The sequence below is a fragment of the Anser anser genome (genome assembly GCF_964211835.1).
Source record: "Anser anser genome assembly, contig: HAP1_SCAFFOLD_76, whole genome shotgun sequence".
Classification (NCBI taxonomy): Eukaryota; Metazoa; Chordata; class Aves; order Anseriformes; family Anatidae; genus Anser; species Anser anser.
In genome coordinates, this window is record NW_028153992.1 from 570,172 (window position 1) to 582,537 (window position 12,366).

At 40.1% G+C, this 12,366-nt stretch overlaps 1 protein-coding gene across 1 annotated transcript; it reads right to left on the bottom strand.

Moving 5' to 3' along the window:
* Nucleotides 1–1,899: 1,899 nt before the first annotated feature.
* On the bottom strand, nt 1,900–8,141 carry LOC310890995 (uncharacterized protein C6orf52). Its single transcript, XM_083853306.1, has 4 exons — nt 7,920–8,141; nt 3,694–3,889; nt 3,119–3,164; nt 1,900–2,300 (listed from the first exon to the last, which is right to left on the bottom strand). Exons 2-4 carry the CDS (start codon nt 3,751–3,753, stop codon nt 2,164–2,166), a joined length of 243 nt encoding a protein of 80 aa, XP_083709432.1. The 5' UTR covers nt 3,754–3,889; nt 7,920–8,141; the 3' UTR covers nt 1,900–2,163.
* Nucleotides 8,142–12,366: the final 4,225 nt, after the last annotated feature.

Here is a 12,366-nt window from a genome sequence, read left to right on the forward strand (position 1 = left end):
CAATGAATGTTTCCACAAAGTACTCGATGCAACCTAACTACTGTGTTTGGTGATGCAAAGCAAGCCGTGTCAAAGCAGCGTAGCACCCAGGCACATTCCTGGAAGATGTTTTGCTGCTCACGTTGAAGAAAATAGATAAAAAAATCCTGTGCAGTTTGCACTTCTGAGCTCAAGTACCACAGCTATGCACTACAATTGAAGTGGCATCAAACCTTGTAAGGTTTTGAAGCTTCAGCACTGCCATCCAAAGTCAAGGAGGCTGCATCTATTATCTTGAATTTGCCCCAGCTCAGTCCCCTGAAACAATTCCATAGACACGTACAAGCAACCCTTTTCCCACCCAGATTCTTTGCTTCATCTATTCCACCTCTACCTTGTGTCATATTCTTATTAATCTGCCCCTCAAAAGACTCCCTGGCTCACACAAAGAAGCAACCCAACAAATCCCTGTTCCCAGCCACGTTGCTTTCATGCTTTGGGAAGAGTTAACTGCAACAGCTCTAACTGTGATGCCACCTCACCCCCTCCACCTATGTGAGGTTCTTTGCCTTCTGTCTCCTCCTACGTCTACACCTGCACTAGAACCAGGAAGAATGTGCTTCCTACAATACTCCAAGAGCCTCTTCTGTTTCAGGATGTCATCATTTCAATTCAGGACTGAAAGTATTCCTAGCAAAAACCCAACAGCTAATAGCTAACAGAAGCAGTTGCTGGTGATCAGCTACAAGCAACCTGGAAGTACTGAGGAGTCACAAAAGAGAATTTGCATTACATTTAAGAACAGCATGCAGCTTAGGACCACTGCTTTCACTGACTACACTAAGCCATAAAAAAGAATTGGATTCTTACCTGCCATCACAGCAATTATGGTTTATGTTGCCCCCAAAACACACACGGCAGTACCAGAACTGTGTCAACTAGCTTTAACAGCTTCCCCAGCTATTAAGTACAGTAATTTCTGCTTCCTTTTTTTTCTTGGAGGAATATTCTTTTGTTTCCAGCCTCACTTACTTATTATACACACTGTTAATTAGCAACTATTTCTCCATATTCATAGGGTTATGGAGTCCCTATGACTGGAAAAGACTCTGTACCCTTCAAGATAAGAACAGCATAAAGGCAGCAACTCGCAAGACTGCTCTAGCTTAAAGCAAAGCTTTCCTCATTGCTCTCATCTCCTTTGACTTGAGTACTGTCATCCTTCTACCAGAGCTTTAAAACTTCATTACCGTGAATGAAGGAAGACCAGAGCAATTAGAGAGGGTAGCAGAGGGTATAACTTAAGGAGCTGTTACTAGGATTTTTTTGTTGTTCCTGGTGGACTATTTTTCTCCTTGCCAGCAAGGAGGGAAAACCAGCAAGTTGTTTTCTCCAAGATTTTTTTTTTTTTAGGTTTAAGAACACGGATTATGTTGTAGCAATTTCTTCGCTGTAAAGCGTCAGCTGAGAAGTCTAACAGTAAGAAGGGCAAGGGAAAACTGAATGCTGATGCAGAGAGTGCCAGCAGACATCATCCTCATTCCACGGGATGTTTGTAGCTATGGCAGTTGAAGTCTACACTTCCATATGCTTAACATACCCTATTTATAAGCCGATTTTAGCTGACCTAGCATGTATCAGTAGTACAGTTAGAGCCAGCAGCCTGCAGGAAAAAGTGGGCACAGGTGTTTCCATAGCAAGGCCTGTGAGTGTCTCCCATACATACTTCCAGTCTAAGCAAGCACATGAAAGGCTTGGCTTGTCGCTTACCTAAGGAACCAGGAAAACAAGGGGAAGCTAGATTTTGCTTGTGTCCTAATGCCCATATAAAAATAAAGACAGATGAAATACCCTTACTACCTTGTTAAATTCCATAAGCCGGAAGAGAACGTGCTGCACACAGGTACAAGTAAAATCCCTTGCTGGCAGGTTTGCAGAAACAAATTTTTTATTTACACAGGCAAGTCTATCTTTAGACCCCATTTACCTCTTTACATTTCTCGAATATTTACATGACTTCATGGTGCTCCAAGAGAGTGATGAACAAAAAGATTACAGAAACTGTCAAAAGCATAGCAAAAAAACCCCAACCTATCATTGTGCTTTAAAACTTATGAGCTAGAATAATGTAGAAGAAATGTAGTTTTAGCACTTTGGTCCTAACGGTCATGCTCTAGAAGACACTTAAATAGCAGAGGGGATTTCAGAAGTGACCGTATCCAGAGGTTGCCAGTGACAATTCATGAGTGAATCGTAGAGTTCTTCGCTTGTCTCCGTGAATTGTCTGTTCATTTCATCAACATCCAAGTAGAGCTGTGGATCTGAAAATAAAAGCCTGGTAAGTCCAAGTATCAAATCTGAGGCATGCGCACAAAAAAACTTCACGTGAAATGGCTAATAAAATGTATTTTAAGCTAAGTGTAATAAGCTATTAGATCTACTAATTTTAGTGAGGTATTTAGTCCTCTAAAATTTTGAGCCTCACAACTCCAACTTTTGGGAATTTGTATATTAGAAGGCTGGGACTAGAATTGTCTTTCAAGATAAAGACAAAGACAATGTTTAAGATAGTAAAGATAACGTTTAAGGATAATCAGCCATGAAACCCTCCCAAGAGTCATTTAATTCACTTCTACGGCAATACACGTTACATAGGATAGTTTCTAAACACTAACACAAAATGCCTCCACGTGAGGAACTTTGCAAACCTTCCAGGACACAAATATGTTTTGTACCGTATTTGTAAGTGCAAGCTGAATCCTCCTTTTGGAATCTGCAACATAAGCTTTTACCTCAGGGTGGAGAACAAAGCTTTTGCATATTACTGAGCTTCTAATATAAAATCTGTTTAGCGGAACCAATACAAAGAACAAAATTCTGTCTTAGACCATTTTCAAATGGGAATGAAGGCACAGGTACAAGAAACCTGCTGCGAAGCATTGACAGTGTCCCGTTTTACTTGATGCGGTCAGTGTATGCTGTATCAGCTTTAAAACCCCAGCTGATTGCAGATCAACCCCACAGAGGTTTGACCTCAGCTGAATTTTCAAGATGTTCTTCATCCAGTAGAGGTTGGCTTGTATTGTTAAAAGGCACAAGGATGGCTAAACTCAAGTGACAATGATAGAACCCTTATTACCGTCAGTAATTAGGTCATCACCGATTGCAGTCATAACTGAAGATTCCTGAAAGACAGAAAAGGCTAAGTTTAATCATAACTCATTTCAGAAAGCATCACAGATTCAAAGTGCTGCAGTCTCAACCCATTCCTTCTTCCTACAACTACAAGGATAGATGGCATTTTATCTATTTATTTTTAGAAGAAAGCCAATATTGCAGTACAGGTTGGAAGGGACCTCCGGAGGTCACAACTAATAAATTGACCACTTACATAAGACCACTTACAACAACTGTTTAATTTGCTTTAAGCAAAGCAAATCAGAAGAACAGGAACAGAAGAAGCGTACGCAATTATGCTGTCAAAACCATTCTTTGGTATGCGTGAACAAATAATGGTGTATAAATCACTAATTCTATGGATTTACTATTTAAGCACTTAAATACAAACACCTCTGAATGGAATCTGCTCTTTTAACTTCACACTAAGCAGAAAGCATGTTTTCAACTTCGGATTCTTTTTGCTGATTCACACAAATCTGTACAACGTATTATCTGTGAAATATTTTCTTTACAGCAAGCGTGCACTATCTTTACCTCAAAAACAGCTGGAGCCATTAAAGAATCTCCTAAAGAGCAGTCTCCAACAGCTTGCATGCTGTCATAGGGAGCATAGGAGCTGTAGTTGTAGTCAGCGTAAGCATTGTAACTCCTCTGCGAGTAGTAGTTCTGGTAATCTTGGCAATAATCATTATGGTTGTATGACTGGTACCGCTGCAATTCTGCTTTCAGTCTGAAACATGAGAAGTTGCATACAGTCAGAGAACAAGAGACTGTAAACCCAGTTCTGAACTTAAACAATTTGTCAGCTTACATACTTCAAAGCTTAAAAGGAAGCTTTCCTAAACAGTCACCTAAGTGACAGCTTAAGTCACAGCTCAAAATCTCATTTCTATAGAAGCAAGCATCCTCACCTTTGCCAATACCAGAAGGAATTGTTCTCATGGATTAACTCCAGAGCCTTGACATGGTTACCTGTACACATCAAGTATTTTTAGCGTTGGCATAAGCAAGCTGCTGCTATGTCTCTGTGCTTTGCTAAAGATTGATTTAAGACCAGAGACATTTATCAAGCACAGCTGCTTTAAAGATGCAGTCTTAACCCTTCTATCTTTTGTTTGGTTAATTACTAGATCTTATTTCCAGAAAGAAGTGAATGGAGTCAGATTATCCATTTCAAAGAAGCATCTGACGCTGCCTGTCAGTTTGCCATGTCTACCTCCACCTGCTCAGTTTTTTTGTTTGTTTAAAGTCCATTAAACATTCAACAGCTGCCAACTATACCGCTCAGGTGAAGTCAGTCTTGCTTAACAACACAATCGCGATTCTCCAGCGTGACGCCTTATTATTAGTGGGAGAATTACAAAATACACTGGTTCTTAAGAAGAAAGGGCCAGCTGATTAGCTTTCACTACTTTCCCTTTCAAGATTTTCTCAGGGGCAGCTTCAGACTAATGACAAGAACCAAGACAAGTGCTATCTGTACTAAAACTGAGGTACACTGCATAAAGAACATTCAGATAACCCAGCTGCATATTCAAAAAAAACCGCTGTTTAGACTTGTCTTCACTGATTCTGTACAGGCAGACCTCCTGTGGTTGCAGTGCCCAGTTTCTCTGACTTGAATTGGGGATGCAGAGAAGTGAGTTCTATGCTTTTGGGGAAGAATACAAGCTGAAGGCATTCTGAAATAGCTTCCAAACTCAGCAAACATGAGGGACAAACTAATCCAATGGCTGGGTATTTCAATGCTAAGAGAGCACGGTACTCAGCCATTCAGAAACGTATTACTGATGTGTATTTTAATACCTACATTTGTTTCAATACTGCAAAGCTACACAAGTTCTAATAAAGAGGTAATCCATTGTCTTGTTACTGTAGTAAACAAACAGAAGATACATCATCTTAGGTCTTCTGCTTCCAACTGCACTCTTCCTACATACAGTTGTGTAGGGAAGGAAAATCTGAAAATACTGTTGACGTTCTTCTGGATAGCCGAAGCAAGAAAACATGTTTGTGGCTTATTCCTGTTTTCAAAATAAAACAATATTAATTTAATCAAAAAATTTTGGCAAAGAAGTTTGGACAGTGCTCTCTTGGAGAAGAGCATTTCCATTCTAAAGCAGAAGGAGGCAACATTTGCAGAATTATGCTAGGTAAACAGAAACAGAAGTGTCATTTTTTACTATTTAACAGAACACACAAGCTAACCTCATGAACATACTGAAATTGTTTATATGAAGTCCTGTTTTGTCAGTATCCTGGATCAAAGTTCATCAAATTTGGTATCAATTCTTTAACCGTTCAGAGACCTGAATTGCCTTAAATAAGTGATAGAACTGAGCCGGTAGAGTAAGAAACCCTCTCAGGAAGTGCTAAGCTTTAAACTCCCCATTGCCCTAAGCTCATGAAAAGCAAAAAATAGCATTCTAAACCTGTTCTAGTAATAACGCCTTTGGCTTTCTCCCTGCGTTCCCATTTTTTCCCCCCACTTCTTTCCTGTCAACCCACTGTAAAACTAGTTATGTGCTTCTCTCAAACTAGAGGGAAAGCTCTAAGAACAAGAACTCCCTAGCATATAAAACCACTTGTTGTCCCTTCTACCTTATACAGGCCCAAACCTGAAAATATTTACCAATGCATTCAGCTTTGCTACTGTTGAGAAACAAGGCTGGTTGCAATGGCAGCTAAGCCCAAGTTGCGCTGTCTGGCTAGACTTAACAGTTGGATTCCCCCAGCCATCCTGAAGCAGGTTGATGAATCCAGGGAGTCAAAACATAGGACTTCTGCATTTCTGGTTTTGTAGACTGCATCCTGTGTGCAGCCACTACAGCAAGGGCCACAGACTTTCCAAAGGCAGAGCTACAAGAATCTGATTATTTAGAATAACTGTATCAATGCACAACTCCTTGGTTACCTTTTAGAAATTCCTATGCTCAGCCGGATTCCTTTTCCCCCCAGACCTGGTGCGTTCTGGCAGTCTTGCAGTGCCCTCATCTGATCACCTTGCTCACCAAATCTGACATAGGCATACCCTCTACTATTTTCAAAAGGGCGAAAACCAATTCTGGTATGCATAACAGTTACAAAGCTAACGAATTCAGTTTCTGTCTTCTACAAAAAACAGAAGATAGCAGCTACTATAGCTTCTATTACTTAAGCAACCTCTCTGGCATGTGCACGTGCACAGAAAAGGCTTTCACCAAATTAAAAAACTTGGGCCAGAAGCAAAAAGCTTATTCCTTGGTAGCATTAAGATGCAACTCACTGAGAGCCAGCAAAACAATACATTTTAAGTGCTCTCTGCATAAGTAATCAGATTCCATATTTCTGCATATACAGCAGTTAATCAGTTAGCACTAACCCACTCCTTTTGGAGCCACAAACTTTATTGGTCACAAACACCAAGAGCTGGCTGTAATTATCTGAACCAGTATTAACCGGTACCTCTGAACTCTTCAAACAAAAATATCTTTCAGGTGCTCTTAGAAGAACAACATCAATTGCCTGCAACAATTTGATGGCTTTGCTAAACGGAGCACTGAAAAGCACAGTGGTACAGTTTCTTTTGTAGCCTGTTCAGAAATTATAGCCCCATGCCTACAGCTTCAAATCAGGCCAAGCTTACCAGCCCAACTCTTACAGCTTAAGTTCACTGCACTCGAATGCCTTCAAGACGTGCTTTTAGGAGCCATGGAGAAGAACCCTCTGGTAAGACCACCATTATAAAGTACTGAGTGTTGTTTTACACTTAAAATAGAACTATCTGTTACAGTCATTCATCAGCTTTCCCTAGGCTGCTGCTCTCTCACTACTGAATGTGATCCTGCTCTCAGTTTCCCACTAACTTTTTCCCCCAGCGGTTATGGCCTCTTTTCATCTATGACACTTTTAAGGGACTACACCGTGTTGAAAAATGCTGGTTAACATTTCCTTTTACACAAGGTGCCTCATCGAATTTTCCTGACTAAACCAAACCCCAGAACCTTAACTAGAAGAGGAAGCACACAAACACACACGCCTCCCTGGCCACCATATCTCCCCAAAACATATCTGTTCAGTAACAGACCAACTGTAAGAATACTGCGATTAAAATCAGTATAGCTCTATACACTGCTTTTGTTCGGGATTACTAGCTAATGTCCTTCCCCTTACCCCTTCTGGAATTAATACTGAATTCTGTACTCCAAAACGCGGTTCTTAAGTCATACAAATGACATTTAACAATCAGAATTTTTCCACACAGTGATCCTCAATAAAAACTTCAATCCTCTACTGCAGTCTTTCAACAAATTAAAGGAATACAAAACTGGCTAATAACTGTTCAGTGATTTTTGGACCTTTGTAGCACTAGAGTAACAGCAGTACACTCTGCAGCATAGTTGCAAGTATGTGGGAATAATCTCTTTTTTTCTCTGAAAAGTGTGAGGCCTCTATTTCACCCTACTAAAGATTTTACCACCAACTGTACTGCTAGCATTGAGACACTGCAACTTCTGTGCTTGTATGAGATGCAGGACAGGTTCCTTAAGGTGTCGCAATTTTTTGTCTAAACCTAGTGTTGAGATCAAAAAAGGGATTGCTACTAATTGCGTACGTATCAACAACCAGGACAGAAGACATGCTGCATATAGGAATTAAACTTTTTCTAAAGCTCTAGTACATGAACATATCAAATCCCGCAGATTTTTTCTAGTATGGTTTCAGAGGTCTTACTTGATGGACATAAGCGCACAAGTGAAGACAAAAGATACTCTGTTTACCTGAAGTACTGGTTTGCAAGTACTGCTTCTCTTCTGTCCTTCCCAAAATAAACTGTGAGGCAGCTGCAGACTCTGCACCTGAACACTCTGAGTGAACACCGAATGTAAATGATGGCAAGGCAGCATTTTGTGGACGCAGCCGCAGCACCAAAACCTGCAGAAATAAGTGAATGTCAAGTCCGTAACCCACGGTGTATCTGCAGTACGTGAAGGTTTGAACTACATTCTAGTCCTGATCTTTCCAGTCAAAACTGTTTAACAAACAACCAACCAAACAGTAAAACAAACAAGAAAACCCCATGCTTCCTCTCTACATAAAACTTTTCACAACTGTGTTTTCTGTGTTTTAGTCTGAACTCCAAATGAACAACGTGTAGGGCATGTAAAGAACAAGCACGTCATTAATGAAAGCTTTTCTCTAAAAAGGATAAACTTATTCTTGGGGAAAAGTGTGGAAACAGAAGTTATCTAGGCAATATTCCTACAGGAAAAACGAATAATTTTGCCACACCTCAAAGGAAAAAATAATTGTGCTTAACAGGTAAGAAAATAAAAAAAATCAGAGCAAACCAAAAAATAAATCACAGAATATGCATCCTCGTTTTAATCATTAAGTATTACCTCTGAGCTCTGCTTTGGTGCTTGGCTTTGCACTTTCACAGGCTACACACTTCGTGGCCTCTGCTTTGTTTTGAACCAAGCAGGTCTCCCAATCCCAGCTTCCTTCAGGCTTCTTAAATTTGTCTAAATCCAGAAATTCTCCAGAAGGAGCAGAAAATGCAGATGCACTGCTACTGGTCACAGGTGTTGGACCCTCTGTGAGACAAACAAGACAGTTAACCATCCTGTTTGAACATGAACTATAAAATGAACATTAACTTTTAAATTTGATTTGTCAAATCCCACAGAAATGTTCAAAACTACTCCGCAACTCCCCCCCCCCCGCCCCTGAAAAAAATAAAAGCCACCAAAAACCCACAAAGAAACAAAGAAACAAACAAAAAAAACAGAGTGGAACTCAAAGCTTCCAAACAACACACAACTCTGTTCAGCACACAAGCTTCTGCTGCTGTTGACCACAGTGTAACCTCCATAAAGAGGCCTGACAGGTGCCTTTTAAAAAAAAGGTGCCTTTTAAGAGAGAAGCAGAAGATAACGCTTCAAATTCAAAACTGGAAAGACAAGAATGGCTCTTCCCTTCCACGGCACACGCAGAAAACTTTTATCCTAGTATTACTTGCATCGCTCTTCCTCCTGACAAGTGCAACGTAACCGTGCAATTCACTGCACCATGGTCACAGTAAACCCCTCATTTCCAAAATTCCTCCTTGCAATGGCAAGAGCCTCAGACAAAGATGCCGACTGACCGCTCAGAGGTTGGAAGTCCAAGAGAATCAACTCTGTCTGAAATCCATTATCTTACCTCATGAAATTTCAGTCTTACCGCACAGGATGATTACAAAAGCCCGGTCTAGTCCACCTTAATTTGTTTCTTCCACGATATATTTGCACAGGTGTTTTTCGATGTAATGGCATGTTAAATGACATTTAGAGTCAAAGTTAGAATTAGAATCGTATTTTAAAAACAATACAACCACGCTCAAAATCAATTACGGTCACACACAATGGGAAACAACCCAGTACTGCCCTGAAGAAGTTACCCAGCGGGTCACTCGCTTTCTTGAAGCCTACCACTGACCTTCATAGGCATCTCTCTGCTTTAGCTTAAGACTAGTTAAGACTACACTGTCTTGAAATCTGGCTTCACATCTCCCCTCAATTACATACAAACGGTGAGTAGAGGCATTTTGGACACATTCTGTAATTTTTTTTACTTATTTTTTGAAAGAGAAAAACGCAGTCATTTTTAACTCTTTCTATGGAGTTCTCATTTTCGCCAGTGAAAAATCACTATGTTGTTTTTAAATTAAGTCACCCACTTCAGCCATCTTCCCTCACCAGCTGCAAAGCCGGGGGTATCTGCATTGATCCAGCTCCGTACTAATACATTTCACAATCAGTTCAATTTATGCGACAGGCTGGAACCTGGGCTGAGACCTCTGAAGTGCCTGTAAACCAATCCTGCAGACAGCCGCTAATCCATCAACCGTACCTGGGAATCGTGTTGCTTAAAATATTCCATATATGCAACGTACTTTTATTCTGTACAAGATTCACAGAGGCTAGGATGGAAACAACAGGAAAAAAAGGACCATACCTGGTTTCTCAGACTGACAGGCTACACATTTGTTATCTTCCGTCTTATTTGGTACAAGGCATATTCCACAGTCCCAAGAGCCTTTCGCCTTCTTAAATTTGTCTCCAAAGCCCAGAGTGGCTGTTGTGTCAGTGCTGCTCGAGGAGGATGTCACTGTCACCGAGCTGTCTGTGACCACTGGTCATGTCAGAGCAGGCATTACTCCCGTTCCAGGTTTTGGTGTCTCACATGCTATACATTTTGTAGCTTCCGGTTTGTTTTGGACAAGACATGTATCACAATCCCACGTTCCAGGTACTGTTTTGAATTTGTCTCCAAAGCCCAGCATCCCTGCTGGGGGCGCTGCTGGCTTTGAGGTGTCGCATTGACTTGAACTTACTGTCTGTTTCATACTCTCAACTGTTGAGGCTTTAGTAGCTTGACAAGTTACACATTTGTCCTTTATGTCTTTGTTTTGCAGAAAAGGGTCACATGTATCAGATTGCCAGTACGATGCTTGTTTAGAAGTCTCTTTACCTGCAGAAAAAGTTGTTATTGCAGGCCTAGTATAAACCACTGTGCTTGTTGTAGGTTGTGCAGACGTAGAAGAGCGTGTTTTCAACAATCCAAAGTCTAGGAAGCAAGAAAAAAAAGTCTTCCTGTTAGCGCAGCACCTCACTACATGTAACTAAGTGACTTTACTAGAGGGCAAAAATTTCAACTCAGGTGCCAATGGTTACAACTAGACATTCAGACCGAGCGCAACAGGAAGTCCCCAGAAATCTTATCTAAACGGATGAAATTTCATCTGCTGCACTGGGTCACAACAGAACATTTCGTTAAAGCTTCATTTAACTCTTTGTTTCCAAGCAAGCTTTAAATCAACATTTTCACTGGTCGATACAAGTACAAACAGACAGTAGCTGACTGAAATCTGACAGTCCAACGTGGAATGGAAATAATACAATTTGATTAAGACGCGATGCCCAATCGAATCAAATTTCTAAAGCTCCTCCTTCCGTAGCAGATGACTCAAATCTACTCCAGTAACTGTACAGAAGTTTGTACTCGGAGCAGCAATCCGTACGGTATTTTCCCACAGATGCTGAATATTAATTAAATAATAAAAACTCAAGACAATTGAACAACTGTCTAATTTTCTATAATCTTTTTCAAAATGCATCGGACACAGGACAACTCCTTATTTAAAAGGTGGCAATTTTAACAGGAAAGACAAGCTACTAATACAGAAAGACTAAAGGAAATGCATCTTAAACAGCAGCTCAAGTTGCTTGTAAATCTACCTTGAACATAGTTGTTTTGTGGTTTGTTTGTTGGGTTTTTTTTAGTCAAAAATGAAGTCTTTGAACAATGTGGATTTAGATTCTGCTTCTTTTAAACCGATAAAGAAAGTGAATGTCACTTCACTCAGAGGTCTTTCCTTAAACAAAATGCACAATGTATTTTCTCTCACTTAGCTCTTTCCAACAGAGAAATGTGCTGCCTTCTTAACAAGTATGTAAGTTAGAAGAAGACTTTTGGGAAAAGATCAAATTCAATAAAGCCCTTTTTCTTAAAAGATATCTTTTCCACAGACACACTTTATGAAACTGTTGAAAACAATTGCAATTGCTTAAAAACAAAATTCAGAAAAGGGTTTTTAACGTAAAACACTCCACTTCTGTTTGCAGTTTAAATTTTAATCCACAGGAGCCATTGTAAGCTAAGGCCCAAAGATTCGCAGCTTTCGCCATGTATTTGGAACTGAAGCTCTTTCCTATTCTTTCTTCACCTGGGCTGAAGGTGGGACAGGAGTGTTGAGTTTTACAAACATTTCCTTTTCAATTCCACAAATTGTATTTACTTAAAATGAAACACCGATTATCTGGCTAATTCTCTTAGTACCTCATTTACAATTACATCCTAACACGTAAAGGAGATGCAACCCATCTGCTTTTCATCTTGCAGTTTTACTTCCAGCAACAAACACCACTTAGAATAGAAGGGGGCAGATGCACCCTAACAAACGCAGCGCTTAATGTAATGCTCTCCTACATTCATATTTATAGCAGATACTCTATTAACCATAAGTCGTGTGTTGGTTTTTTTTTAATAAAAAATGCTAGCGTATTTTTTGCAGCATCTTTTTAAAAGGAGTTCATTATCTCTCCAGGATTTTTTAGAACGTCTAAGACGCTTCCTTCCTTTAATACGTGGGCAGTGGTGAAGGGACCACCAGCAAAATCTTTG

Coding starts and splice junctions, on each gene's coding strand:
- LOC310890995 (XM_083853306.1), bottom strand. CDS start 3,753: ATGCAAGCTGTTGGAGACTGCTCTTTAGGAGATTCTTTAATGGCTCCA. Junction 3,165..3,693: donor TGGCTCCAGCTGTTTTTGAG/GTAAAGATAGTG, acceptor TCTGTCTTTCAG/GAATCTTCAGTTATGACTGC. Junction 2,301..3,118: donor TGATGACCTAATTACTGACG/GTAATAAGGGTT, acceptor TTTTATTTTCAG/ATCCACAGCTCTACTTGGAT.